This window comes from Akebia trifoliata, chromosome 14 (genome assembly GCF_017979445.1).
Source record: "Akebia trifoliata isolate Shusen 1 chromosome 14, ASM1797944v1, whole genome shotgun sequence".
NCBI classification, from domain to species: domain Eukaryota; kingdom Viridiplantae; phylum Streptophyta; class Magnoliopsida; order Ranunculales; family Lardizabalaceae; genus Akebia; species Akebia trifoliata.
In genome coordinates this window covers 6,267-33,264 of record NC_141388.1, presented here as the reverse complement: position 1 = coordinate 33,264, position 26,998 = coordinate 6,267, and the positions used below count along the sequence as shown (strand labels likewise).

At 35.2% G+C, this 26,998-nt stretch overlaps 2 protein-coding genes across 9 annotated transcripts in view; both read right to left on the bottom strand.

The window, feature by feature from the left end:
• The window catches only part of MUS81 (Restriction endonuclease, type II-like superfamily protein), a 29,962-nt gene extending 18,410 nt beyond the window's left edge, over positions 1-11,552 (bottom strand). For 3 of the 5 annotated variants that reach the window (XR_015172269.1, XM_086424310.1, XM_086424308.1), the window contains exons 1-9: positions 10,533-11,552; positions 10,345-10,433; positions 10,108-10,186; positions 9,933-10,019; positions 9,716-9,841; positions 7,114-7,351; positions 5,585-5,795; positions 5,364-5,494; positions 5,126-5,283 (exon numbers count right to left, since the gene is read on the bottom strand). Coding sequence is in view for 4 of the 5 variants with exons in the window: in XM_086424310.1 (XP_086280436.1) it covers positions 5,126-5,283; positions 5,364-5,494; positions 5,585-5,795; positions 7,114-7,351; positions 9,716-9,841; positions 9,933-10,019; positions 10,108-10,186; positions 10,345-10,433; positions 10,533-10,723 (1,310 nt within the window). In the remaining variant the exon portion in view is untranslated. The remainder of the gene's footprint in view (positions 1-5,125; positions 5,284-5,363; positions 5,495-5,584; positions 5,796-7,113; positions 7,352-9,715; positions 9,842-9,932; positions 10,020-10,107; positions 10,187-10,344; positions 10,434-10,532) is intronic. The other 2 variants (XM_086424309.1, XM_086424311.1) reach the window with 2 other exon arrangements.
• Positions 11,553-11,675: 123 nt separating this feature from the next.
• On the bottom strand, positions 11,676-23,812 carry LOC147385197 (DNA repair protein recA homolog 2, mitochondrial-like). Of its 4 annotated transcripts, XR_015172270.1 has the most exons (9): positions 23,602-23,810; positions 20,981-21,041; positions 18,057-18,277; positions 15,888-15,975; positions 13,939-14,111; positions 13,289-13,435; positions 13,024-13,152; positions 12,607-12,796; positions 12,116-12,254 (listed from the first exon to the last, which is right to left on the bottom strand). XR_015172270.1 is itself a non-coding variant. In XM_086424312.1 (8 exons), the coding sequence occupies exons 1-8, from the start codon at positions 23,785-23,787 to the stop codon at positions 11,976-11,978; spliced, it is 1,284 nt and encodes a 427-aa protein (XP_086280438.1). In that variant the 5' UTR covers positions 23,788-23,804; the 3' UTR covers positions 11,676-11,975. The 4 variants fall into 4 exon arrangements, 3 of the variants coding, with proteins under 3 accessions (XP_086280438.1, XP_086280441.1, XP_086280440.1); XM_086424312.1 differs by lacking the exon at positions 12,607-12,796 and having other exon boundaries at positions 11,676-12,254; positions 23,602-23,804; XM_086424315.1 differs by lacking the exons at positions 12,607-12,796; positions 23,602-23,810 and adding an exon at positions 23,423-23,489 and having other exon boundaries at positions 11,676-12,254.
• Between the last annotated feature and the right edge of the window lie 3,186 nt (positions 23,813-26,998).

Below are 26,998 nucleotides of genomic sequence, written 5' to 3'. Positions count from 1 at the left end.
TCTCGGGTATATTATACATAAAGATAGATAGAAAGATTGAGGAAGATGCCTTTTTGTTAAATTGGAGGTACACTTCTGAACTACTATGAAAAAACACTTACCAATGGAAAAGGCAATGCTCAGAGCAAACCTCTCGTTTTTTCGGAGATCACAACAAACACGAAGGAAATTGAAATCTCAATCGTTGTGAGCTTTGCATGTTATAACTGGGTGCATGTATACCTGGTATAGTAACATCTTGGCCACTTCTACCTACTCATGGCACCAAATGATAAATTTATTCTTCAAAAAGATCTTTGAAGAAAAATATTTGTACTTACAAAAAAAAAATCGTTGTATATGAACAAACAACCCTCTCCAATAAGGACGTAGCAAAATAATGGAGACATCTCAATGATTTTCTCCAATGTTTCCAAAATATAGCAATAGATTGCTATGAACATGTAACCGAAGTAATGCTAGTAGAACTACACATCAATGGAATAAAACTTACATATTGTGCACTACTTGTAAATTCCTTGATTCCCAATTCTCTTATCTTTAAGATTCCAAAAAACATACTACATCCTTTGTCCCGACATCAATCGACAAATTTAACAAGGTGAAGCCATCGAAATGGCTAAAGCACTCTCACCCTAAATAAATCAAACTCAACTTGCCTTTGCAACCATTACCCCACTAAAGCATTGCCACGACAACCATGCCAAAGTCAAGCCTAGAAGAGCAATTGAACACAAGATGTGGAAGACATGACTTAGATGTAGCTATCATTGCAACATTTGAGGAAGAAATGGTAGCATCATTTCCCTCCTACCAATGCGAAGAGAGCCTTCTACTAAGGAGGATGGGAATTGAAAATTCCACCAATACCATTGCATTCTTGGCCACCTACCATTGAGTAGAAAACCTTACAACCCATCTAAGCCAAAACATTTATATTCATTCAACTTCAATTCCATGAAATCCAATAGCTGATAGCATAGAGGAATCTACCAAATGCCACCCATGAGGTCACTCATGACCCCAAATATCTTGCCAAATAGCACATGAGCGCCAAACAACATATGCCCTAGATGCCAACCATTTGAATAATACAATACTTCTCATGTTGTCTTCAATCACCTATTCTCAAATGAGAAAATACAAGGTTTCACTAGCATTAACTGCCAACCCAAGGAGATTATCCATGAGAAGTATATACCATTACATTCTCTAACGATGATCTCCCTACACAAATGGATCTACCACTACCATAGTAACTACTAGGGGTGGAACTTGGTTCGATTTGAGGTCAAATTGGAATCGAACCGACATAGGTCGGTTCCACTAAATAAGAACCAAAACCGAACCAAATTCCATTAGAACCAAACGGGCCCAAACCAAACTAAAGTCGATTTGGCTCTACGGGTTGCCAATATTCTATAAATTATAAGTAATAATTTTTAATGAAAAAACAAACATATAATAAACATAAACTTTTATACAATAAATCACTAATCTATCCATAAAAAATCACTAATCTATGTCCTAAATCCTAAAATAATTCATAATAATAATAATAATAATAATTACTATTATTATTATTATTATTATATATATTGGTTCAGTTCTATACAAGCTTGATCTAAGAACCGAACCAAATTGATTGGTTCTCCATTTTCATAACCAGGCACTGAATCGCAACTTGTTCCAAACTACCCCAAAGCTATTGGTTTGAACCGGACCAAGTTGCACGCCTAGTAACTATGCTAAGCACGGTTATGTTGACACTAATACCTCTGAATTTATCAACCCTGTATCATTAAATAATATTTCGATTATGATGATCCACTTTGGACAGTGTCGAAATATCATATCATATCATATCATAAAATCAATAGCTTTCCTATAGACGTACAAGGATTCAATGCCGTTAATTCACTACCCTTGGACGCATAAATGTTGACACACAAGTTAGTTCTATCCAAACACCTACTTGTTTTAATGTGTTGGAAGCTGAGTACATTAACCACATGTTAATTGGGCTTCCATGGATTCACAAACATAAGGCAGTTAGTTCCATGTGCCATCATTGTGTGAAGACCCCTTGAAAAGGAGACTTATATAAATCATAGCTTTTAAGGCCCCTTTTCCCCCAAGGATGCACATCTTGCTGAAATTTCCTTGTACAATGAATTCTCCCAACCAAAAGAGGGCAATATGATCTTCCATTCAACCCTCATCGCCAGTGAGACCTCTAAAGGGAAAAAAAACAATCCATCTTCGCAAGGATCCAAAGATAAATAAGTGAAATGCCCACCATGATGATGTCAATCCCTCAACACTCATTACTCTGTTACTTCATCTCCACCAACCAGGCCACTGGCACCCTCTTAACTCAAGAAGATGAAACATGAATTGAGAGGCTGTATCAGTCGTACATTGAAGAATATCAAGCTCAAATACCCAAAATTTGAACACAACTTCCTCACCATAATGTACATTGCTGAAAAGTTCATTACTACATGCTTACAAACAAGATCATCACATCATACGTATAGATCCCATCCACTACCTCTTGTTGGAACCCTCTTTAGCAAGACATGAAAAAATGGCTTTTTTACAACTAATAGAATTCAACCTCATGTGCTAGACGCCAAGGGCTATCAAGAGGCAAGCCTTTCCAGATTTGTCAGCCACCTTCTCCAACACTAATAATTATGATGATTTTTCTGGAGTCCTTGACATGATCCCCACAGCCAATTCCAAAAAATGGGTAATGTACTTTAATGGCCTTCCAGTTTAGAAGTAAGGGTTGTGGAAATTGACTGTGAAGCACCAAACAACTTTTTTTCATTGTCTTTTAAGCTGCAATCTTGTGCACTAAAAACATCACTGAGCATGAGGCCTTTCATATCAACTGACCAACAGCCATCATATAGGCATCAAGTAAATGGACATCATAAGCAATTTTGGACCTTTTTGTAAATTAAATGACTAGCATTTTTATTTTATTTTTGGATGAGTGCAAATATTTTATTAAAAGAGGAGAAGCAAGAGGTTGAGATGGGCAGATGGCCCCTATAAAACCAAGCAAGAAAACAGTAAAAAGCCAAAAAGAAACAAAAAAAAAAAAATGTCCACTCTCTACAGAATTAAGCACAACAAAGCGCTTCCCACTAAAACATAAAATACAGCATCGATAAATTCATCTTTATCGATCAAAAAAAAAAACACTCCTTCGAAGTCTTTGTGCAGCTTGCTCCAAAGAAAAAGAGTAAATGACTAGCCTTTTAGCTCTCAAAGAGTTGTTTGTATCCCCAAACAGGCAAAAGCACAACACCTGCCAAGCTTCTATTAAGATTCTGCAATTATGCACACAAAACAAGCCTACAACCATAATGATGACACCTCGACTACCCCAGCCTCCATGATAAAATTTGAAGGGCACAAAAAGATACTCACGTCAACAAACACATAATCCTATATATTTGGCTTGCATTGAGCACTCTGAGATGTGACAAGGGCAACAATGACTAGTACCAACAACTAATCAATGAAAAACTACTGCCCTCCAATGACTAGCATATGCCAATGAAGCTCGATCACATAGACAAAAAAAATCTTGAATCAACGAGGATCAAATCTGATTTAGGACCAAGCTCATTGTTAGCCCATGTATAATACTTACAAGTAATAATCTTTTGTCCAATATATCATGGAACCAAGAGAAATGCATGCATGATATTTTGATACAACAGCTTATCATTAACTGAGAAAAATATATCATGCTGGTAACACACTAGCTAAACATTTCAGCCGCATATTTAGGATGTGTCCAACAAGTGTGGAAAGTATAAAAGGATGGCCTTCCTAACACCATTCTTTGGTTAATTAGTGTTATTCCCTACGACCTAATTGAACTTTAAAAAGGATAGTTTTTAAATAAGCACAAGGATTCAGCACCATGTAAGCCAAGACAACCTAGTCATCTTCCATTATTACTACAAATTCATTCAGATATAAAAAATTAAAAAAAATTAAAAAAAACTGCAGTAAATAATTGTGATAATTAGACAGTTTTCAGAAAAATTCAACTACAAAAAATTTAGGGCCTGTGTGGATTGACTTTTCTAAGTACTTCTGACTTTTGCGGGGAGTCAGAAGCACTTTTAAAGGTGTTTGGATAAATAACTCCTGGAAAGAATTACTTTACTGTGGAATCATGTTAGTGCTTTTTTACGGAGTATCGATGGTGCTACTTCTCCAAACTACTCTTGCGTGGAGCCACAAAACATTGTCAAAATGACGGGATTGGGACAAGTATGCCCCTCATAAATTTTAAAAATTACAAACCTACCCTCAAAAAGGCAATTGGAATAATATTATATTACTATCCATTGATATGATGGTAGCCTTTTGGTGTAACATTCGGGACAAGTATAACCCTCATAAATTTTGAAAATTACAAGCATACCCTCAAAAATGCAATTACAGTAATACTATATTACCATCCATTGATGTGGTGAAAGTTTATTCATATGTTTAGTAGTTGTATATATTTGCTCACAATATCTTCTATTTGTTTATAATTGTTGGGTGTTTATATTAGTTTTTATGGATAAAAACAATAACTTTTATTTCTTTTGAAGAATAATTTGTTAAGTTATAATGTTAAAAATAATAACTAATACTTATAAGGGCATTTTGATCATTTTAACAGAATCCAAAATAGTTTCCAAACACAAAACTCTATTAAAAGTACTTCTGACAGTACTTTTTAGAACCTGCATCCAAACACACAACAGTTATCCACCTACTCCAGATAGTACTTCAAAAAGTACTTATGTTCTAAGTACTTCTGGCTCTTGTATCCACACGGGCCCTTAGATTCCGGTTCATTAGTCATGAATTAGATCACATTCCTGTTTGCAAATCTACTGAAAAATAGTGACTGCTGATAAGTGATAAAAAAAGAGAATGTTAAAAAAGAAATGAATCCAAGTTGAGAATGACACTGAAATCGCCATTTAATTAAAATCCAATGATGGGCAACATAATCCAACATAAAGATAATAAAATGTTACATCCTAGAGATCCTTAGATATTTTTACCATAAGGAAACAAATAAGCAGATAGTACTGACCCCTTATTATTTTTGGCAAATTGCTCCCGGTCATCCAATATCAAGATCACATCATAGACATCTACAAATCTCTCCCCAAAATTTAGAGGTGGCATCATTACGGCATTCATATTAGTGTCCACACCATCAGAATTCAATGATTTCTGCTTTGAATAATCCTAAAAAGAAGTGAAAAAAATCAAACAATTATCAAGAGTTTATTTCTATATTATGAACATGAAAAAGCTTCTATCCTTACAGATGATGAGCATGCTTGTAAAATAAAAGAGCTTTGTGCTGAATCAGCAAAATATGAAGAATCCGAATCGCATTGTGCACCTCCACAAGGAAATTCATGTTGATTATTCTCCTCAACAAAATCTGCTCGACCTGATTTTTAATAGACTTGCCATTTAAAGTACCCAATTTTGGGTAAACAGAATACTTAGTTACTTTATTGGCATGGTCAAGAAAGCATACCAACTTCCTTAAACGTGCTGGTAGTTGAGGTTGCAAGAGAATCCTTTCCAAGAGCTTGCCCACACTCTGAAAGCATTGCATCAACTTGATCTTTCCGAAGATGATGAAGAACAGCAGACCAAATTGAAGAGGTCTCCTTGTTTTGGGTAGCTTGTGAAACCTTTGCAAAAGCAATTTGAATTTGCATCTCAGAATACCCCATGTGTGTGAACTACAGAAAGGGAAGAACCAAATCAGAGGCAAAAAGTACAAAAAGATTTACATAACAAGCAACCATACATTGATTACAAAAAGAGAAAAGAAAATACAATGGCACAACAGAAAACAAAGTTCAAACTTCAAATATTTCCACTATAGTAATGTGCCAAAAGATGTGAGTGTGACCTTCCATTAATGCATACACCACTGAAGAAATGACAATAAATTACGTAGATGTGAAAGAGCTAGTCCATCCATAATTAATTATGAGAAACATGATCCCAACATTCAAAAAGAACCATTAGGTTGCACAACAATCATCTGCTCAATAAGCTCAACATGTCACCTGTTACCTGTGTAGCAATATTTAACTACCCAGGGTTTTCTTCACTTGGTAGGCCACATCATCAGTGGCCCTGGTATATGAAATTATACACCGAATGTCACGTTTAATGGACTAAGGTTGTGGAGGAGGCACAAAATGCTCCTAAGAGCAAAAATCATCACTAGAAATTGTTCCAGAAATGATCTGAAACCTTGTTTTGTGATAAATCTCTTCATATAGGTAAAACTCAACGACAGATACATCCCATGGCCAATAATATCCCAGATTTTATTCAATTCTTTACCACAACTACCTAAGAAAGTTTCTTAGCGAAACTTGTTCTAACCATCTCCCCCCCACTTGGCACTCACCCACAATAGGACTTGCAGGGTGTATTTTAGTCATGTAAAGGTATGAATGAATTGTGCGGCAATAACGACTGCAGATTGTAGCCTTCCATATGTAATATTCTGATTCTTCTTCTATTTCCCTGTTTTTTATAAGACAATAGTAAGACTGTTGAGCTTTATAGAGCTATTTTCCCCGCTTTTTTTTGGTAAGACAGCACTAAGACTGCCATGCTTTATAGAGATGAATGTTGAGCAAACAAGAAATAAAAAAATTCATAGAAGGACTATCACAAATACGATGTCGTTGCCAGGAAAAATTAAGGACAAAGTCAAATGAGCATACATAAGGGAATTTAGGAGTAACCCCAATAAGGATGAATAAATGAAAGTCAATTGAGACTGTTTGTGCATTTCTAATGAAGATCTATGTAAACAACACTATTTTCTAAAAATTTGTCACGTCTGACTCAGCTTTGAAACAAGTCTCAGGTTAAAATGTAATTTTATAATGATGAGGGGTCATAGAAATGGTGACATCCCTATTGAGAGAATTTATTTACGTTGGCGAGGTATTGAAGTAAAGAGGCCTCCCAGCATACATATACTCTCTATACTACGAGTATACATGACAGATATTTGTGAAGAAAAGATTTTACCTTCTCAAGAAACTCAATTGGAGCACCAACTGATTTTCCTTGACTACTCACTTCAACAGATGTGAGTGTCACTTTTTGTTCAACCAAATTCGTAAGAGCAAACGTCAAATCCGATGAATATTGAACATCTTGACTAGGAAATCTTTTGATTGTATCCAAATGAGCAGTACAATCAACTAAACCAGACCTCGAAAGGCATCCCATCACTGCTTCCTTACCTTCCTGAGTTAGCATGTACCTGCACTAATAACGAAGTATGTTAAATCAACATGCACACCCAAAAAAAAAACTAACCTAGTTTACAATTACATACAAATAAAAAATTAACAAATGTGAGATGGTAATAGTTCCCCAAGTAAACATGTATAATACAACAAAACCAAAAGAAGTTCTAAAAGGCAATACTTTTTTTTCTAGTTGTAAAAAATTTAGGGATCGACTAGTTACACATCACCCATTACAATTGCACTCCATCACTTAAAACTCCTCCATTGTACTTCATTTGGATGATTCCACTCCAAAAATAATAGCAAAATATTGCACTCCTTTTCTTCTTCTTCCTCAATCATGCCTACATAAATTAATGTTGGTCCAATCATTTTTGTATAGTCTAATCTATGTGCAAACATCACAACTTCCTTATAAGGTATCCGGAGTGATAAACCAAGGAAGGATGGGTTTTGACAATTTTAACGTCATTGTGAGGCATAAGAAACTTGTTGGAATCCATGTCGACAGTTCAGGATGATCAGTAATCATAGAATTCCAAGACATAAGATTCAAACAAAGGTTTTTTTTATCAATTTTTAAATAATAAAGCAGAAATAGAGATTGGAAAAGAGAAAATGAGTAAAATCAATCACAAGAACATATAAGAAGACATGGGAAGATGAATAAGTCCCTAAATTACATGATTATCATAATGAAGTGCAATTAGTAGATTAAAATCAAAAAGGCATTTTTTTAATATTAGAGTGCAACCAACAACTAGTAGATCCCAACATTTATTGACTAACATGAAGAAGTGCAATGGAAGGAAAAATGCAGCATCATTATACTAAATTAAGTAAGCTTGTTTAAGAATTTGTGTTCCTTGGATTCATATCCCTATAAAGGAGGTACAATTTACAAATTATGGATATCTTTCTCATCTCTTCCATCCAACAACTCCTGAATCTCATTGAGAGTAGCAGTGAATGTGTCATAGTTGCCACCAATAGAAAAGAAGCCCATGATGGCAGCTCTCACAATGAGCATCTCGCAACCACTCACCAAATTATTCACTATTAATATAATCAAATAACTATAGTTATGTCCACAATTATGACTATTTTCCAGTTTATCTTTTCTTCTCTTTGTGTGTTTAAAACCCAAAACATTAGCTTTTGTACATGAACAAGGGAGGGAGAAATGATTCTTTAACCGGAAAATTCTCAATTAAATCTTTTATGAATTAAAGCATCTACCTTTCCAAGAACCTTTATTTAGGGTATAAGAATTCCATCTAGAGTGGCTTTTATTGTGGTGCATCATTTAAGAAAAAAACTCTAATGGTAGACCATCTAAAAACTCGTAAGAAAATCATCACTAATTTCCAAAATGAGAGGAAAAAAGTTTCAATCACCTTTCAATACCATTTTTATTTTATTTTAGTAAATGAAGTTGGGTTCAAGGGGGTTTGAACCTAGGACGTGGGAACAACATTTCACACGTCTTACCACTTAGCCAAGTTAACAGTTCAAACCTTTCCATACCATATGTAACTAATCATATTTTCTCTCTCTGTGATATATAATAAAACCTTCCCCAAGTCTTGTTAGGAAGCTACGCATGTAATGTGTACTTCTGAGGAAGATTCTAAGGGAATGTTTATATTTTTCAGCGAGTCAAAACATCTGGAGAGAGAAGAATGTAAGTACATTTGATAATGCGTAGCAAAGCCTACAAAAAACCATTCGACTGTCAATCAAAATTGTTAATTGTTTTTTTTAGAAGATCTACCCAGAATTCAATAGTAGTTTTTGAAGATTTTATATTCGGATGGGAGACAATTTTGAATGATGAGGATGCTATGTAGTGGTTATGGTGTAGTTGTGTTCCATTACTGTGTGGTTGTCGTGTTTCCCTTTCGGTCATTTGGTTTGTTATACTTTTTAGTTTCTCCCTGGGTAAGTTTCCTCAATCTCCAAGGCATATTTTCTAACTTTTTCTCTTTCCCCTGCTTTTAATGAAAGTTCTTATTCTTGGGGGGTGGGGGGTATCTATCCCTAAATATTAATCCGAATCGCCCATGAATCTCAATAACCAAGAATTTACAATTGACGCGGGAAGGAACTATAGACTACCTGTACTCTCACATAAACATTTAGTTTTATGGATTGTTTTCCTAAGGCCATTTTTGAAAATTCTAATACAACTGGTATGTTGAGCGGCCAAATTCTCCCTTGGGACTAGGGTATTGCTTTTCTACTTGTTCCAATTCTAAAATCCATTTGATGTTCATCTCTCTTTCACAAATAATAGAGAGAACAATTAAAAAACAATCCCCAAAGTAAAACTGAATTAGAGTCTAAGAGAAAACAGACAGAAGCTAGAGTCATACTTTGCCGGGTTACTTGATCTCACAACCAATCCTTTTGTGATCAACGTCTTCATGCAATTCCAACCACTATACCACTCCCTAGGTGAACTTCCAAACCGTCCACGTTTTCCTTGACCCAGCTCTGGCCTATTGGCAAAGAAATTCAGTTTCAAAGTATCAATCTAACCTTGCATGACTAATTGAGATACATAAGTCAACTGAGAACATAATGACATACGCAATTGGCACCCTTGAAAGCCCACTCTCTTCAGCAGCATCAATAAGCTCTTGTTTCCGCATAAAAGCACTACCATTTACAGTTGACCTGAAATTGCAGTGTTTCTACTCATCCTATACTATAAAAAAAACATTGAAATAAAAATAGTAACAAAAATGATAAATATGTCGCTTACCTGTATAGAGTGATCAATAAGGCATAAGCCACAGAATTCTTTTGCGGTACATAGCGTTTGGTTCCTTTGATTTTCTTCCCTGGAAGTAAATTAAACAAAACCACAATTTGGAAAAAAAAACTAGTGCGGCTTTCTATATAGTTTTTCAACATTATACCTCTAAAATACAAACCATTTATAGTTTAGGCATTTTTTTCTTTTTTTCTTTAAAAAAAAAAAAACGATCCAGGAATACACCTTTTTGCGACTGCTCTTCAGACTCAGAATTATTCGAATCTGTCTTGAAAAACCCTTGAAGAAGCCTCAGAGTCCATTTTCCCACACCCCTAACACAAATCCAACCCAAATTATTCCAAGAAACTATTCAAACCAGATAATAATAAATATGAAAAAAGAAATATATAAATATAAAATCGTAATGTTACTTGATCTGAGAGAACTCCTTTAGGGTTTTGATGGGAGTTTTGCTGCTGCAGACTTTGCAATATGCTTTGTAAAGGGTGGCATCAGTTCGTTCGGAAATTCCTTTGGGATCCGCCATTTCTTGGCTCATTTTCCACATAAACGAGGCTAGGTCTTCGTTTTCGGGACACATAACTCGTCTCTGATTCTCCATTGAAGAGTGAAGATAGAACAACGTTATGTAACAGAAAGTTCAGATAGGATTCAATCCAAAATTATTAAGGTGAAGTTTGAAGAAGCGAAAAAGATTTTTTTTTCAACAGCGGCAAAATCGCGCCAAAGGCCAGACCTAAAAGTGAGATTTGAAAATTCACCGCTTCAAATTATATTACCATACCAGATAACACCCAATGAGTCATGGTTATAAAACTCGGCCGATCTCGACTTGACTCGTTCGAGTAGTACAGAATAGCCGTGCAACGAAAAGATCTTATTCGTTTACCGAGACAGCACACATTCCAAACCCCTAAATTTTCTCATCAATCTTCAAATTCCTCATCGTTAATACATCATTTGCATGCCCACCTTTTCTTAAAAAAGATCTCGATTGCATCTTCTCAATATCGATTATAAATGAAATGAAAGCCCCGGATTTTTCTAAGAATAATGCTGAAGTGATCCTTGTCAAAATTGGACTTTACATCACACACCCTGACATGAAAATCTATGAGAACTTCAATCCACTGTTTTCAATTTCAATTTAACCAAATCCTTACATTTTTTTTTCTCTAACATCTTGTTGAGATTTGAAGGCTTAAGTTGATGAATTCATAATATAGAAAATGTGGATAAGGAGTATCTGAAATACTCCAGCATGAATCTTTTTTAGTCAATAAGAAAGACCAAGGTCAAGGGACTTTTGTTGTCAATTTAAAAGCATTGAGATGTATCTGAAATATTTATCCAAACCAGGAACTAGAAACATATCATTTAAAAAACAAAAGTGGAGTGGGGGAGGGCTAACTTCTTAAACTCGTCGTCCATGGGTTTGAAAACCACCTAGTGGGGGCTTTTGTTTTTCTCAAAAACATGGAAATACAAACAAATTAGCACAAACATAGAACAAAATATAAGAAAAAGAACTTGAAGGAGCTGAGAAGATAGGATAGCCTAATATCAATCAGATGAATATTCTGCGGAACTCAAATAATGTGCCATAGGAGGTGCTGACTTCAATGTAGACAGATATTACAAGTAAACCTCAACATAATCATCCTACATGTAAAGGCAAAGCTAAGATAAATAACTCAAGTAGATGGCCATAAAGCTATGCATTTGGCATAGACAAGATGACAGGCTTGGAAGTTGTTAGTACTTGGAATTAATGAGTCCTGTAGGCATCATATTCATGAGGACTAAAGATGTATTGGACCGGCTACATCCAAGAATTCATCCATGATTGAGTTTCACTCAAACAAGCGGCTTCTTATGATCATTACAAGCTTATTTAGAATTTCAACATTTTCAGCCAAATAATTTTCAGCTTCTTGCTTATCTTGAAGAAATTCCCCTTCTATATGGTAACAACTTCCTTTTTTGAAGATGACTCCATGCTGACAAGCCATCTCCAAGACGTCTGCTTCATGGAGAATGCCCCTCCCAAATCCTATTTCCAGGTCAGCCTTCTTCATTGCAGCTGCCAGTTTATTTTTCACAACTTGCACAGAAACAGAAAGACCAGCAATCTGAAAAAACAGACATTACAAAAACCAGATCAATAAACCCCAGGTAAAGACGAGCATTAAAATGAATTATCGGACGGATGGACGTGATGAGGAAAAAAAAAAACCTTGAAGATCAGAAAAAGTGGTGTAAGATCAAAAAGCATAAAAAAATATTTAGAAGTTTATAATTGAAAAAATATGAGTCAAAAGATACAGAATCTTGATTACAATGAAATTCAAGCTATACCAAAACCAATATGGTTATTATATTTTTATCAAGTTAACTATGACTTGGTCATTAAGTTCATCTCATTTGTATAAAGCTCAATACAACTTCAGTTGTTAACCAGTGCACAAGTGCACATTATTTCACCTTTTGGTTACAGTAGACTAACCCTACCCTTCCTTTGCTCTGAGCCCGGGGGGAGATATTCTTCCAATGGTTTACTTCACTTGTTCAGATAAGCACTTCTCCTCAACCCATTCCACCTTCATGAATTTCAGTCTTGGGGGAGGTAAACTCTCTTAGCAGCTTTGAACCCATAATAGGGTGGCTGAAGGATCTGAATATTAGACCCCAAACTAGTAATTAGGTCAGGAAATTCGTACATACACATTGTATACAACTCTCCTATTCCGTATCCACCATAATTTCCAAACTACTAGGTGGACTAGACCTAATGAAGTTAGACAGCCATCCAACTTTATGATGCGCTTATTTACCAGGTTGGGTCTGTATATACTTCAAATAAATATAGACATTATACACCTTCAATGCTAACAGTTTTACCTCATTTTCTTTCCTAATCAATCCTGTTCTCATAACTCTCATCCGAACAGCTGCATAGAATTTCAAAGCATTTCCACCACAAGTTACATCATTAGCATACCCATAACCTTCACGTGGTCTTGATCTAACCTGGATAACATAGATCAATATCATCCAACAGCTAACACTAATAAACACAATTCATCCCTCATGTACAAGAGAGAAATTGGAACAAGTGCAATTAATGATACTTAGTTCAGAGCCATTAAACAAACAGGAAATCTACCTGGTTTATGAAAATAAGAAGAGTTTGGGACTGGCATAACGAGGAATGAATTTTTCGTAGTGCTTGTGTCATCAATCGTGATTGTACCTCTGGGAAAGAGCCATTTATAGCACCATCAAGTTCACATTGGGAAACAAGAGCTGCTACCTGCAGAAGTCACCAGCTTATGTGAAGGAAAAGAAGTGAACTAGCAACTAAATGAAACAATCACTGACTATTCATATCCACGGAAAAACAATGTCCAGCAATAGAATAGCAAGAAAGTGTATAACTGATCCAAGAGTAGTACCACCTCACAGTTTCTCTTGTATACACCCAGGACAAACAAATTTTCAGCATTTCCTTATATCAAGAGAAATCTCTAAGTAGAAAATATAAAATTATTAGTCAAGCGTTCTTGCAATGTCACCAATAATACTTTTCATTAATATTGTACTGTTCTATCCCAATTTACTCGCATAGCATCATAACCGTGTGAACAATGAAGATTGAAGTTTCAACATAACAAGAACTAAATAAAAACCTGAGCATTAGATAATGAAAAAGACTTCATGAAAGGACATAATAAATGATATGTTACCAATTGTTTAAGTACAAAAAAGCCAAAGAATATCTGTAATCATATTAACATAGAGAAAGAAATCACTTACACTATCAACCACAATAACCGCTATAGATCCACTTCTAGCCAGGGTATCAACAATACTTAATAAATTTTCAGCAGAATCTGACCGTGAAATAAGCAGATTTTCAGTGTCTACACCTATTGACTCTACAAGTGATGAATCCATTGCATTCTCTACATCAAGATAAGCACAATATCCTGCAAAATAGAAATAGAACTCTTCAATTTTTAGGAGAACAATTTTTCAGATAAGTACTTGAAGAAAACAAACAGACCCAATATTGCAGAAAACATCAGTTATGATACACTGATACTGTAAGAGTGCAAAAGGCAATTATAACAAACACTTGTGTTATGACCCATCATATATCCCTTATCTCAGTATTGGAGATGATAACATGTGACTTATTTTATTATGCAACTCTTTGGTTACCAACTCCATCAATGTCATGGTGGCTTCCCTCTCATCGTCTTTAGATTATATTGCTTATTATATATAAAAATAAAATTAAATCACGCATTAACTACAAAAAATCATCCAGCTTTAGCATTTCAAACATCATAGATAGTCTTGGCAGACAAAGATTTATCAATAATCTCTTTTACTAGTAAAGGAACAAATACCTTATATTATCAACAAAAAATTTCAGAATTAATCCCCTAGAAAAGGAAAAGCTCAGAAATTCTAGCTGCAACATAGAATTATTACTTCAAAAGCAAGATTACAAGCACCACTAAATCAAATCATTGTGGTGGACTCAGTCCAAAATAGAAGGATACAAATAAAATTGTTTGCTTCAAATTGCCCAGAAAATTTTAGATAGGGAAGCTGCATTTTGGGGGTATTCTAGATGAAGGGTTAACATATGTTACTAGGCCCTTAAGTTTGGTTTTAGGTTCTTCCCCCCTCCCCCCCATCCCCCTCTCAAAAAAAATAAAATAAAATAAAATCGATTCTCTGATAACATGTAAAGGAGACTTTTGATTATTGAATATGATTTTCTCTTAGAGGTTTGTTAGATCTTTTGTAAACTTTTGGGTTTTATTGGATTAGCACCCTACAAGAGGTTTTCCCTATATTCCCTCTAAGAAACCTTGGCTAAAACAGAGATCAAAGTTTCATTTTTTTTTACTTTACCTTACCCAACTTACCAGCTGCTTGCATCAAAATTGCCTTGGCAAACTAGATAGACATGGGTTATTTTGGGGATTGGCCAATGTAATGGGCACTAGGCCATTATGGAAGTTTGAAAAAAGTGATTACGAGGAATGATCCAATGGTTAGGATCTATCCTTTCGGTAGGGACTTATATACAAGCCAAACTTTGTGATTATTACAGCAGTTTTGAAGAGAGGACTTGGTAGACCTAGCTCCTCCTCATTTCTGGCACTAGAATCTTTCTTTCCACATGTATGATGTAGAACTTGGTTGCACGCTTTAATCACTATTGAATCAACGCACATGCTAACATGCATATGTTAACCCATAGAATACACATACAAATTGGATGTTTGTAAGTGGCACACTATTAAACCGATTGACTCACTCAGCTATAGATTGAATTAGATAAAAGACCCTTTATAAGTTTAGACTTAATCAGCAGATGAGATTTTAAGACACATCAAAGGTTACATGATCATGTGCATCATCCAGTAAACATTTGCTTAGTTTATAAAACTATAAATACAAGTTCCCAAAGTCAACTAACTAAATCAAATGGAGCTGAACTAACTAAATCAAATTTTTTAAACAGTATGAGCACAATAGATTAGTAATTAAGTACATATGTACTCATGACATCTCAAGGAATTTATCATCTTTGTCAAGTCGTATGCTCATGGTCATGGTTCTAAAGCCAGATGGGTCAGGTTCAAATTGAAACTTAACTTCGCTATTACTTTTGTTTCATGGAAACAAAGTAAGTGTGACCAAACCATATTTCATAAGTAGAAAAGAAAAAGGTAACTAAGCACCTCCAAGCTTTTGAGCTTCCTTGATAATATGGAGAGCAAGAGTAGTTTTTCCCGATGCCTCCCGCCCATAAATTTCAACAATCCTTCCCTGCACAATGGAATTTTCCTTAAGCCTAAGAGCATAGTCCTTCAACTTTTATGAGTGTGACATCTAAGAATATATTTTTCCACAAGCATGACAGAATAGTCCTAGTTTTTTATTTTCCTTTTTTACAAGGGATACTCCCACGAATGCAGCCATAAATTTCACATAGATTGTTTTTTCATCAAAAGTACTATGTGAAATCTTCGGTCTTTTTACTCTTCCTCTATCCCATAGGTACAAAGTTTGCATCGGTGGAGAACATTTTCTTTTGTATCAATCAATATTAAGACATTGCAATTCCTCCCCAATACCTCCCAAGGAAAATCCCAAATTGACAGGTTAGCATGAGCTTATCCATGTGGGTGTGCACTCTTCGAATAGGAATTCATTTTCTGAAAAATCCTTTCTTGCTTTGATGGGTCATCTAAGATCCTTTTGATAACTATGTTGTGTTGAATAGATATCTATATGATCCAATTTGTTGGGGAACTTTAGTCACAATGGAAATGCTTAAATTGCATGAAAGCTATTTTGTTATCAATAATAGAAGCTACAAAAAAATAGGATAGCAGAAACTTTGAGTAAAAAGCTAAATTGGGCAAGTAATAAATGAAAGTTTCATCTTTTTACTGTTCAAAAACAAAAACAAAAAACCAAAAACAAAAAAAGGAAAAGAAAATGAAGGGTGCATTTCAAAGCTACCTTCCCTAAAACAACAGAAAAAGGAAAATCATCCTTGAACGCTAAACAAAGCAGTCTTTATCATCAAGCTACTTGCATTTAATTCATCGTTTTCAACCTCAATGAAAACCCCTAATTTTTTTAATTAAACTAGTCATCTTCAAGCTCCCCATTCTCAATCCATTGTTTTCAATTTCACCTTAATGAAAATACTTAATTTTGCATTGTCTTCTACTTTTCATAAAATCTTATCTTCTTGTTAAGACTAGAAAAGCCCCACCTAAACCTAGCTGCCAAAAGAAGTTAGGGAACTTAATAGTCAACTCTAGTTCCAAGAGGCGTGTTCCTCATCACTGTAACGTACATCCTTGCTGGCTATTTTGAAATCTTGTCATTAATCTACCCGTGATCTATTAATTTTAGAAGAGGAATCAGAAGGTAACTTGGATTTCCATGTTCTTAGACTAGAATGTCTCCAAAAGTTAGATTTGATAGATGTCTTGAAAATGCTATAGTCATATTTGGGACATAGGACCCTAGGAAAAAGTTGCACATCTTCTCCTTTCATGAGATCATTTTGTGTTTTTCTCTAAAAAAAATGATAGAGATGATATAGAGACCTAATTCCTCCAAGAGTTCGAGCTTTCTCTTGGATAGTCATGATTAACAAAATTCTAAAAGTGGAAACCTCATACTTGGAATGCAATCAATCCCAAGATTGTTCTGTTAGGTGCGAAATGATAGCGAGTATGATCATCTACTTGTACATTGTGAAGTTGATAGAAGCATTTGGTATGACTGCTTAAGCTTCTATGGAGTTTCTTGAATTTCTACAAAGGATTATAAGACCCATTCTTCTGGTCAAATAGTGGCACTTATGGCATTACATGCGAAATAATATGGAATATTCTTCCACAGGCTTTCCATTGGGTTTATGGAAGGATGGTAATAGAAGGACTTTTATAATCTAACAGAAAAAGTATGCAATTCTATTCATAGATCAATCTTAGTGTGCTCTCTTGGATTGATAGACGATCCTCTTGATTGGTCAGATAGACAATGCTCATGCCAACGCCGTGCTTGTACCCTACCATCTATGCATTTCCACCTTACAATTGACACCCCTTGAACTAAAATTTGCAATATGAAGAAAGTGAATGGTGAAACACATGGAGCTCATTGGGCCTGACACAACCCCCACTCGCATACGCTATGAAGATATTTGCAATGATTCACCTATTAACAAAAAAAGAGGCATGCAGCGACAATCTTGAAAACCCAACCCTTTAAAATAAACAAGCTTCACAAAAAAATAGGATAGATATGAAAAAGGAATACAGTTTAATAAAAGAAAAAAAAATCGTGAAATATTGGTAACAATGCACACTACAATTGTTATCTACCTTTGGTAATCCTCCAATCCCAAGAGCCATATCAAGCTTTAAAGATCCTGTAGATATAATTGGGGCATACCGCGAACCAAAAAAACGTTGCAATGACAACATAGATTCTTTACCGAATTCACTAGCAATTTGAGAGAGAGCTAGATGAAGTGCAACATCTTTTTCCATTGCTTTACTATCATCATAGAGTTGATCACGTTCATATTCTGATATAAGCTCAACTGAAACCAAGCAAATATTCAAATTGGTAAATTAAACAAAATCACTTACAGTAGACCAGTCATCCACTCAAACCTTTAGGAAGTTTCTTGAATACATATTATTTTTCTGGATAAAATTATACATAAATTGTTTCACACTTTTTGCTGGAAAAATTAATGATCAATTAACTTTAAACAGAGAATGTTTTGATTCAAAATGAGAAGAACCCCACCCACCCGGCCACCAAGAAGGGAAGGATGGTGATGAGAAAGCCCTCGACAACCAACCTCAAAACAACGGACTAAAAGCCAACCGTGATTACAACAAATTCATTTACAATTTCCCCTATCTAAAAGCCACATCCTCTAACCATAAACCCATACATTTTATAATAATAGATGATCAATAATAAAAGGAAGCTGCAACACTAAAAAAAAACATAATTTATTTCAATCTATTGATACAAAGACAAGGACAAATATGATGATGTTTAACACTGACAAGTAGTATCAGACATGGTGATCCCACAGTTCTAAATGCCAACACATCCATACAACTGAGAGATTTTTTAAAAATACTGTTCATTCATATATGCACAACATATAATGTATTAAGATAAGTTGACAATATTAGGGGTGCAACTTGATCTGGTCCAAATCGAGAACCGAACCAAATCGAGAGCTTTGGATTGGTTTGGTTCAGTTTATAATGAACTTCGGTTCGGTTCCGAGTTAACAAAATAGAGAACCGACCAATTTGGTTTGGTTCTTGGTTCATGCCTTGTATAAAACTGAACCAAACCAAGAACCGAATCCTTATATTAATAAAATTATAAATAAATTTTATTACTCTATTTAATTAACTATACCCATTTTTTATGGATAAATTGATTACTTTTTTATGGATAGAATAATGACTTTTTTTTTTGGATGGATTAATGACTTTCTTTAATTGATGGAAAAACTATTGACTTTTTTTTAATGGATACATTAATGATTTTTTTATTATTGATGGATAGATTAATGACTCACTATATGAGATTTCATACTCTTATTTATTTATTTTTATAAAAAATATGTTGATTCAATTAGGTTTTTAAGATATTGGCAACCCATAGAACCGAACCAAACCGACCTTAGCTCGGTTCAGGTTGGTTCAGTTCTATGGCAATTTGGTTCGGTTCCGATTCTCATTTAATGGAACAGACCTAGGTTGGTTCGGTTTCAATTTGTCTCCAAACCAAACCGTCACTTTTTACCGTTAGTTTATAAACCATTTTAGATGGGGTCAGAAGTTTCAGAATTGGCTGATTTTTTGTGAGGATGATCTCCTCACCATAGAGATCATCGTCAAAATTAGCCCATTTCGAAACTTTTAGCCCATATAAGACAACACTTTGGCAACCAAACGCTACTCATGTATATATATATTTAACAGCTAAACAAAAAATTGAATAAAGTAAAGATGTCATAAGCAATGTGACTCGGTATTTGTTGGTATGCAAGTATGATAGTGTTTGACACGGATTTTTTTTTTCTGATAAATGCAACACAAAATTCTACGATAATGGAGTGTCCTTGTTACGTATATTAGTTCAAGATTCAAGATAACAAAAAAATTAAAAAAAGCTGAGAATATATCAAAAATGAGTGAAATATCTATCCTAAAATAAATAAAAATAGAGTGCAAAAGTGCAATCAGACAAACCTCAACTGACGATATGTAATCGATAAAGGGACGAGAATGAAATTTTAACTAATAAAGCAACAACCCTTCAAGTTTCCAACACCTTTTTTTTTATAAGTATAAATTTATTGAAGGAAAAAAAAAAAGGAGAGAAGTGACGTAGCAGAAGCATGTGAATCAATAGATTCGAAGGGAATTAAAAGATTGTGTTCAATGAAACACACAAAATTAATTTGAATTAATAGATTCAATTGATAAATAAGCAATAGCTTGAAAGAAAATAAAGCATAAAGTTAAAAAGTAACTAAGAGAAAAAAAATATAATTCAATTGATATATTTCTAATTTTTTGAATTTCAGTTTTGGAGTTCCTTATGTAGATAACTCCGTCATAACAATTTAGAAACATTCTAAAATACTAAAAAGTAACTTTCCTAATATATTTATAATATAATAACTATCTAAACTTATTATAACTCAATTTGGACACTTTTAAATACTTTTAATTATAGTCTAAAGAATAAAAACGAATTTAAACAAAAATAGAAACTAAATAAGAAATAGTATTCCTAAAGTAACAATAAAAATAGAAATCCTATTGGAAGTAGAAAATAGAAATAAATCCTATTAGAATTAGGAAACTACTTAGAATTGTAGATGTCCTACATCAAGAGGGATGTAAGATGGCCACCCTACAGAAAAATACAATGAATTTGCACATATTTCATCCCATTTGAACATTAAATACTCGAAGAAGACCCCTTTAAATTCATCAAAGATTTTACTCCACACAAAGATAAGTCCCATTCAAGTTCCCAACACTTTCACTAGGCCATCATATGGTTCAGGGCATAGGAGCATTTCACATTTTCATGCAACACTGATAGAAGATGTATCAAACTCAAATATTTGTACCAATTTTTCATTGGTTTCTATGCCAGAACCACCACCTTTGTGAACATTGCAAGCCAAAAATTAACAATAAAAAAGAACAAAGTTGCAAAAAAGCAAAGAAAGATGGAAATTACAAATAATTACCTCCAGAAGAACAGGACCGAGTGTGCATCCCAATAGAACTAACAAAATCTTTTTTCCCTTTCTGAAAATCCAATTAAAAGCAACAATTATATAGTTCAACCAAGTTTAGATTCATTGTGTGAGAATAAAAACTAATAAGAATTGAAGTTTGTTGAACATTTATATATTAGAAAAAGGCAAGTAAACGAATTACTAATCCAAAAGAGAGAATAAAGCATGGCTAGACCACCAATGCACCACAACGTCACAAACACAAGAATCTCAATTGTGTGGGTCCAACTATACAAGTGTATGTGTGGATCCAACTATATAAGTTTGCTATTTTTTGGAAAATCAAAAAGAAACTTCTCCAATAGATTTTAATAGGCTCCAACTAGTTCTTCAACAAGATGGCCAAGCACCAGAAACTGTTTGACGTAAGACAAGAAGTCTGCACATGTGTTAGTAATGACTTGACAAGGGCTGGATTAAAGCTCTAAGGGGCTGGAATAGACTCATGGGTGTGGTTAAGCAAATACCAAATACTGAGCAGAACTTGTTCCACACGTCCTAGCCACATTGAAATGAAGTAGGAAATGATCAAATGATACCTCACTCCTTTTGCACTTGGCACAATCTATCTAAGCTCTTCATCAAACCTCTCATAGGGAGAGTTTTTGTTTTGTTTTCCACTGTTGTTTGCTTTTGCTTTTCCTTGTTTCTTCTCTTTGTTTTTGGGTTAGTCCCCTCGACCCCCCTTATTTTTTTTCTTTTAATAAAATTATCTTTACTGATAAAAAAAAAAATACTTCTTATTCTAAAAGCTTGCATCCTTCTTCAGTGATCTTTTGTTCTCTGCTTATCAACCAGAGAAAGTTTTGGAATCAATATTAGAGGCCAGAAATGGGCTCTGTAGAAGCTTTCTGCATTTTCTTATTCACAATGGATATATGAGCGTTCCCTTCCAACTATGGTTTTCACCCAGATCTATTTTCTAGAAGATTTAAGAAGCCCTTGGAGAACTTGTGAATGTTGATGAAGACACCAAGCTTATCAGATGCATGGCATGGCCTTAACGACGTCGAGACTATTGACAACGACGTCGAGACTATTGACCATTATTGTTCCATGAAAAAGTTCATTGATATCTTTTGAGGTCATGTGTTCAACATAAATAACTGCAGTTGGCAATCAATGAGATTAGGTACATCGACCATGGGAATTTCTGGGCAGACACTCAGGTGGATACCATCACGGCATCACAAAAGCTATGGCAATAGCTCCCCATCTGGAACTTTCATTACCACTTGAAGCTTAGTATAGAATGGATATACACAATGATTAAAGTTCCCAAGGCGCACTTGAGGCCTTTTGGGTTCTTTAGGTGAGGTGTAAAGGCACTATAAATTTATTAAAGAAAACCATAAACAATTGATTTTTTTTAATAAGAATAGAACAATAATATAAGTCATTTAACTATTCACTTTTGTAATTAACCTTTGCAATTGATTGTCCAAGATTTTTTTCATTGTCAAAGACTTACAACTCAAAAGTTTAACAAGTCAACTAATCAAAACCGTGATTCATAAATCATGCCTTCGGATAAGAAGACCTAAGTCAAGGAGGGTATGCCATCAGTTTGAAAACCCACGAGGTGTATCTAATATTGGCCAAATTTTGGGGGGGGCATATGTTGCGGAAAAGCTCAAGTTAGGGCCATAAACCAACAGCATGTAATCAGTTTGAAAATCCAAGGGTATCTCTACTATTGATCAAAATTGGGAGGGCCGTGTCATTAGTTTGAAACATGGGAACATAGTGGCATCTCTAACATTGACCAGAATGTGAGAGGGGGACATGTCTTTGAAAACATAGGGGTATAATCTAATATTGACCAAAATGTGTGAAAGGAATAATAATAATCCTCAAAAAAATGAGGAGGGGAGTTGCCCCCTCTCGCCTTCTGGCTCTCCCCGTGGTCTCAGTAATGAACTCCAATGCCGAGATCATGAAATAAGACATTCAAGGATCCATTTGAGACCATTAATGGACCACTCGGAATGCATACTAAAATGTGAATAGATAAGATATGATATATGCATACAAGGTTCAACAAAAGGAGGAAAGATGTATAGATCTAACAGATAAGGATGTGATTCTAGAGCACTCAACAAAAACTGAGCTGGTGTAGCCTTCGAAAGCTGAGAAATCAGTCACTCAACTACATTCCCGAAATTCTATTGCAAGTAGAAAGAAGCTTAAAAATTCCATGACAAATAAAATAAAATAAGTTTTTTTATTGAAAAATGAGGACCCAAAATTTTGAGTTCTTCTAGGATGATGATTATTGATTACAGACATATAAACAAGTTCTCACACGACCAAACTAAAACTGATTTTCTAATTAATATTCAACTTGACTTGTAATTTACCACCGGAGTGGTGGAGCAGTGATCGTATGACCTCAGGGACGTGAGATCAAGTGTTTGCGGTTGCAGGGAATGTCTGGATGGAATGGTCCCACTTCCAACTTTTGAATAAATAATCCCAAGCGTGCAGAGCAGAAGAAAATAAAATTAAGTTCAAAACGATACACCCACGGCTCTCTATATTGAATGAAAACTAACGATTATCATTCATACCTGTTCAAGCGAGCAGAAGATAGAGGAGAAAGCAGATCTCCCGAAGCCACTTAAACAAAACGATTGCAGAAACGCCGAAGAAGCGACAGAGATGAATTTTAGACTTAGGGCTCTCATGGATGGTGGGTCCATTTGGTTTTTTGTGAGGGAAGTCAGCTTTTGAAGCAAATCGCGCGGCCCGGACATATTGATTCAATTTACCATGGTTTGAAAAAGAGTCCTCCGAAAGCCAACATGGTATGGATTATAACCATAGATTTTTCCCTCGGGGTACACAATTGAACATCCCCATAAATATTGAAAATTGTGTCTTCCGATGAAAAACTTCTAACACATGTCACACTAAGAGATATGGCATGTGTCAGAGGAGTGTCCAAAAATTATTAACCTTTTAAAAATTAAAAATAGTTCAAAATCGAGATGACTCTCCGTGGGCCATTAGTGTCTTTCACAAAAGAGAGGAATATTTAACAGATCAAATATTTCGTGACAAGAAAATTCAACTAAATCAAATAATCAATATGATATTTTATATTTTTAAAATTTATTTTCTTAATAATTAAAATATTTATTATTTAAAAGAAATATGATCTGGACTAAACATCTTCCAATCAATATTATTTTATAAGAAAAATTATAATTATTTAAATTTAAATATAGATTGATATAAATTATGAATTTCTAGCCGATAAATTGGATTGGCTCCCATCAAATAATATCCACCTAGTTGACTCATCTGACCTAAATTATTTGAGTTTGGGTACATTTTGTCTAGCTTATTAAGGATTAGGGCAAAACTAATATTTGATTCATATGGGAACATGGAGACATAGCTAACATCCATACAGATGAGTGGGTATTAACTACGAATGTGCAGGATGAACGAATAATTTCGAGTTTTCAACGAGAATGGGTGTTCGGGCAGAATTTTCTGTTGTTTTTCATTTTCAAGAATGAAGATAAGTCCGAATTGAAAATCTTTCTTTCGAGAAACATAGGTATTTTCGATAAAGACAATTGGGCATAGGTTATGTTAAAAACTGATAAACAGGTGATGGGATACGACCATTTGAACACATAGATGTCCTGCCTCAAAAAATGGATACCTTCACGGAAATCATGTTTTTCGAAAAGGATCCTGATCTCTCGGAGAAAATCGGGGAACATAGAGACGTAGCTAAAATCCATACGGATGAGTGGGTATAAGTTGCGAATTCGCAAGATGAACGGACAATGAGATACAGGTGTTTAAAATAACGTAAAAAAAATTAAGTTTTCGACGAAAATAGGTACTTATGCAGAATTTCTCATTGTTTGCCATTTCTGGAAGGAAGATTAGCCCAGATACAAAATCTTTCTCTCGAAAAATGTAGGTATTTTTTATAAGGATGATTGGGTGTAGGGTACGATAAAATTCAACATACAGATGATGAGATATGACAATTAGAACGCATCGATGTCCTACTTAAGAAAATGGATACCTTCACGGAAATCACATTTTTTGGAAAAGATCCTGATTTTCTGAAGAAAATTCATGAATATGAAGACGTAACTAACATCCGTACGGATGAGTAGGTCTAAACTACGAATCCGCGGGATGAACAAACAATGAGATACGAGTGTTTAAAAAAATGTAAAAGATTTTGAGTTTTCGATGAGAACGGGTGCTTAGATGGAGTTTCCTGTTCTTTGTTGTTTTCAGGAAGAAAGATGAGTCCAAATTGAAAATCTTTCTATTTCGAAAAAATATAAGTATTTTCGATATGGACGATTAGGCGTAGGCTACAATAAAATATGACATACGGATGATAAGATATAACCATTTGAACGCATCAATGTCATGCCCTAGAAAAGAGATACATTCAAGGAAATCATATTTTTTGGAAAGGATTCTGATTTCTCGGAGAAAATTTGAGAACATGGAAACATAGATAACATCCGTACGGACGAGTGAGTATAAGCTACAAATCCGTAGGATGAACAGACAATGAGATAAGCGTTTAAAAAAATGTAAAAAAAATTTAGTTTTTGATGAGAATGGGTGCTCGGGCGAAGTTTCTCGTTGTTTGCTATTTTTGAGAAAAAAGATAAATCCAAATCGAAAATCTTAATTTCATAAAATGTAGGTATTTTCGATATAGACGATTGGGTGTAAGTTATGATAAAATCTGACATACAGGTAATGAGATATGAGTATTTGAAAGCATTGAGGTATTGTCTAAAAAAATGGATACCTTCACTGAAATCAAGTTTTTCGAAAAGGATCCTAGTCTCTCAAAGAAAATCCGAGAACATGGATATGTGGATAACATCCGTACGGACGAATGGGTATAAGCTACGAATCCGCGGGATGAACGAATGTTAACATCCGTACGGACGAGTGGGTATGTGCTATGAATCCACCAGTTGAGTGGAGAGTGAGATACGGGCGTTTAAAAAAACGTCAGAAATTTCGAATTTTCGACGGGAACGGTCGCCCGGGCGGAGCTTCCCATTGTTTGCCATTTTTGACAAGGAAGACGAGTCTGGATAGGGAATCTTTTTACTCGGAAAACGTAGGCATTTTCGATACGGACGATTGGGCGTGGATTACGTTAAAAACCGAAAGACGGGTGATGAGATACGACTATTTGAACGTGCACGTGTCCTACCCCGAAAAAGGTGTACTCTCACGGAAATCACATTTTTCGAAAAAGATCCCGGCCTGCGGGACGAAATCCGGGAACATGGTGACGTAGCTAACATCCGTACGGACGAGTGGGTATGTGCTACGAATCCACCAATTGCGCGGAGAGTGAGATACGGGCGATTAAAAAAACGTCAGAAATTTTGAGTTTTCGACTGGAACGGTCGCCCGGGCGGAGCTTCCCGTTGTTTGCCATTTTTGGCAAGGAAGACGAGTCCGGACCGGGAGTCCTTCTACTAGGGAAACGTAGGAATTTTCGATACGGACGATTAGGCGTAGATTACATTAAAAACTGAAAGATGGGAGATGAGATACGACCATTTGAACGCGCATGTGTCCTACCCCAAAAAGGTGTACCCCCACAGAAATCACGTTTTTCGAAAAGGATTCCGGCTTGCGAGAAGAAATCCAGGAACATGGTGACGTAGCTAACATCCGTACGGACGAGTAGGTATGTGCTACGAATCCACCAGTTGAGCGGAGAGTGAGATACGGACGTTTAAAAAAATGTTAGAAATTTCAAGTTTTCGACGGGAACGGTCGCCCGGGCGGAGCTTCCCATTGTTTGCCATTTTCGGCAAAGAAGACGAGTCCGGACCGGGAATCTTTCTCATCGGGAAACGTAGGCATTTTCGATATGGACGATTGGGCGTGGACGAGTGGGTATGTGCTACGAATCCACCAGTCGAGTGGAGAGTGAGATACGGGCGT

What these genes read in the sequence shown, in the direction of transcription:
- LOC147385197 (XM_086424312.1), bottom strand. Translation starts at nt 23,787, where the DNA reads ATGTCCGGGCCGCGCGATTTGCTTCAAAAGCTGACTTCCCTCACAAAA. An exon ending in GGAAGCTCAAAAGCTTGGAG is followed by an intron (nt 14,112 to 15,887) that starts GTGCTTAGTTAC and finishes TCTATTTTGCAG; the next exon opens with GATATTGTGCTTATCTTGAT. An exon ending in TGATTAGGAAAGAAAATGAG is followed by an intron (nt 12,255 to 13,023) that starts GTAAAACTGTTA and finishes CTGTTTTTTCAG; the next exon opens with ATTGCTGGTCTTTCTGTTTC.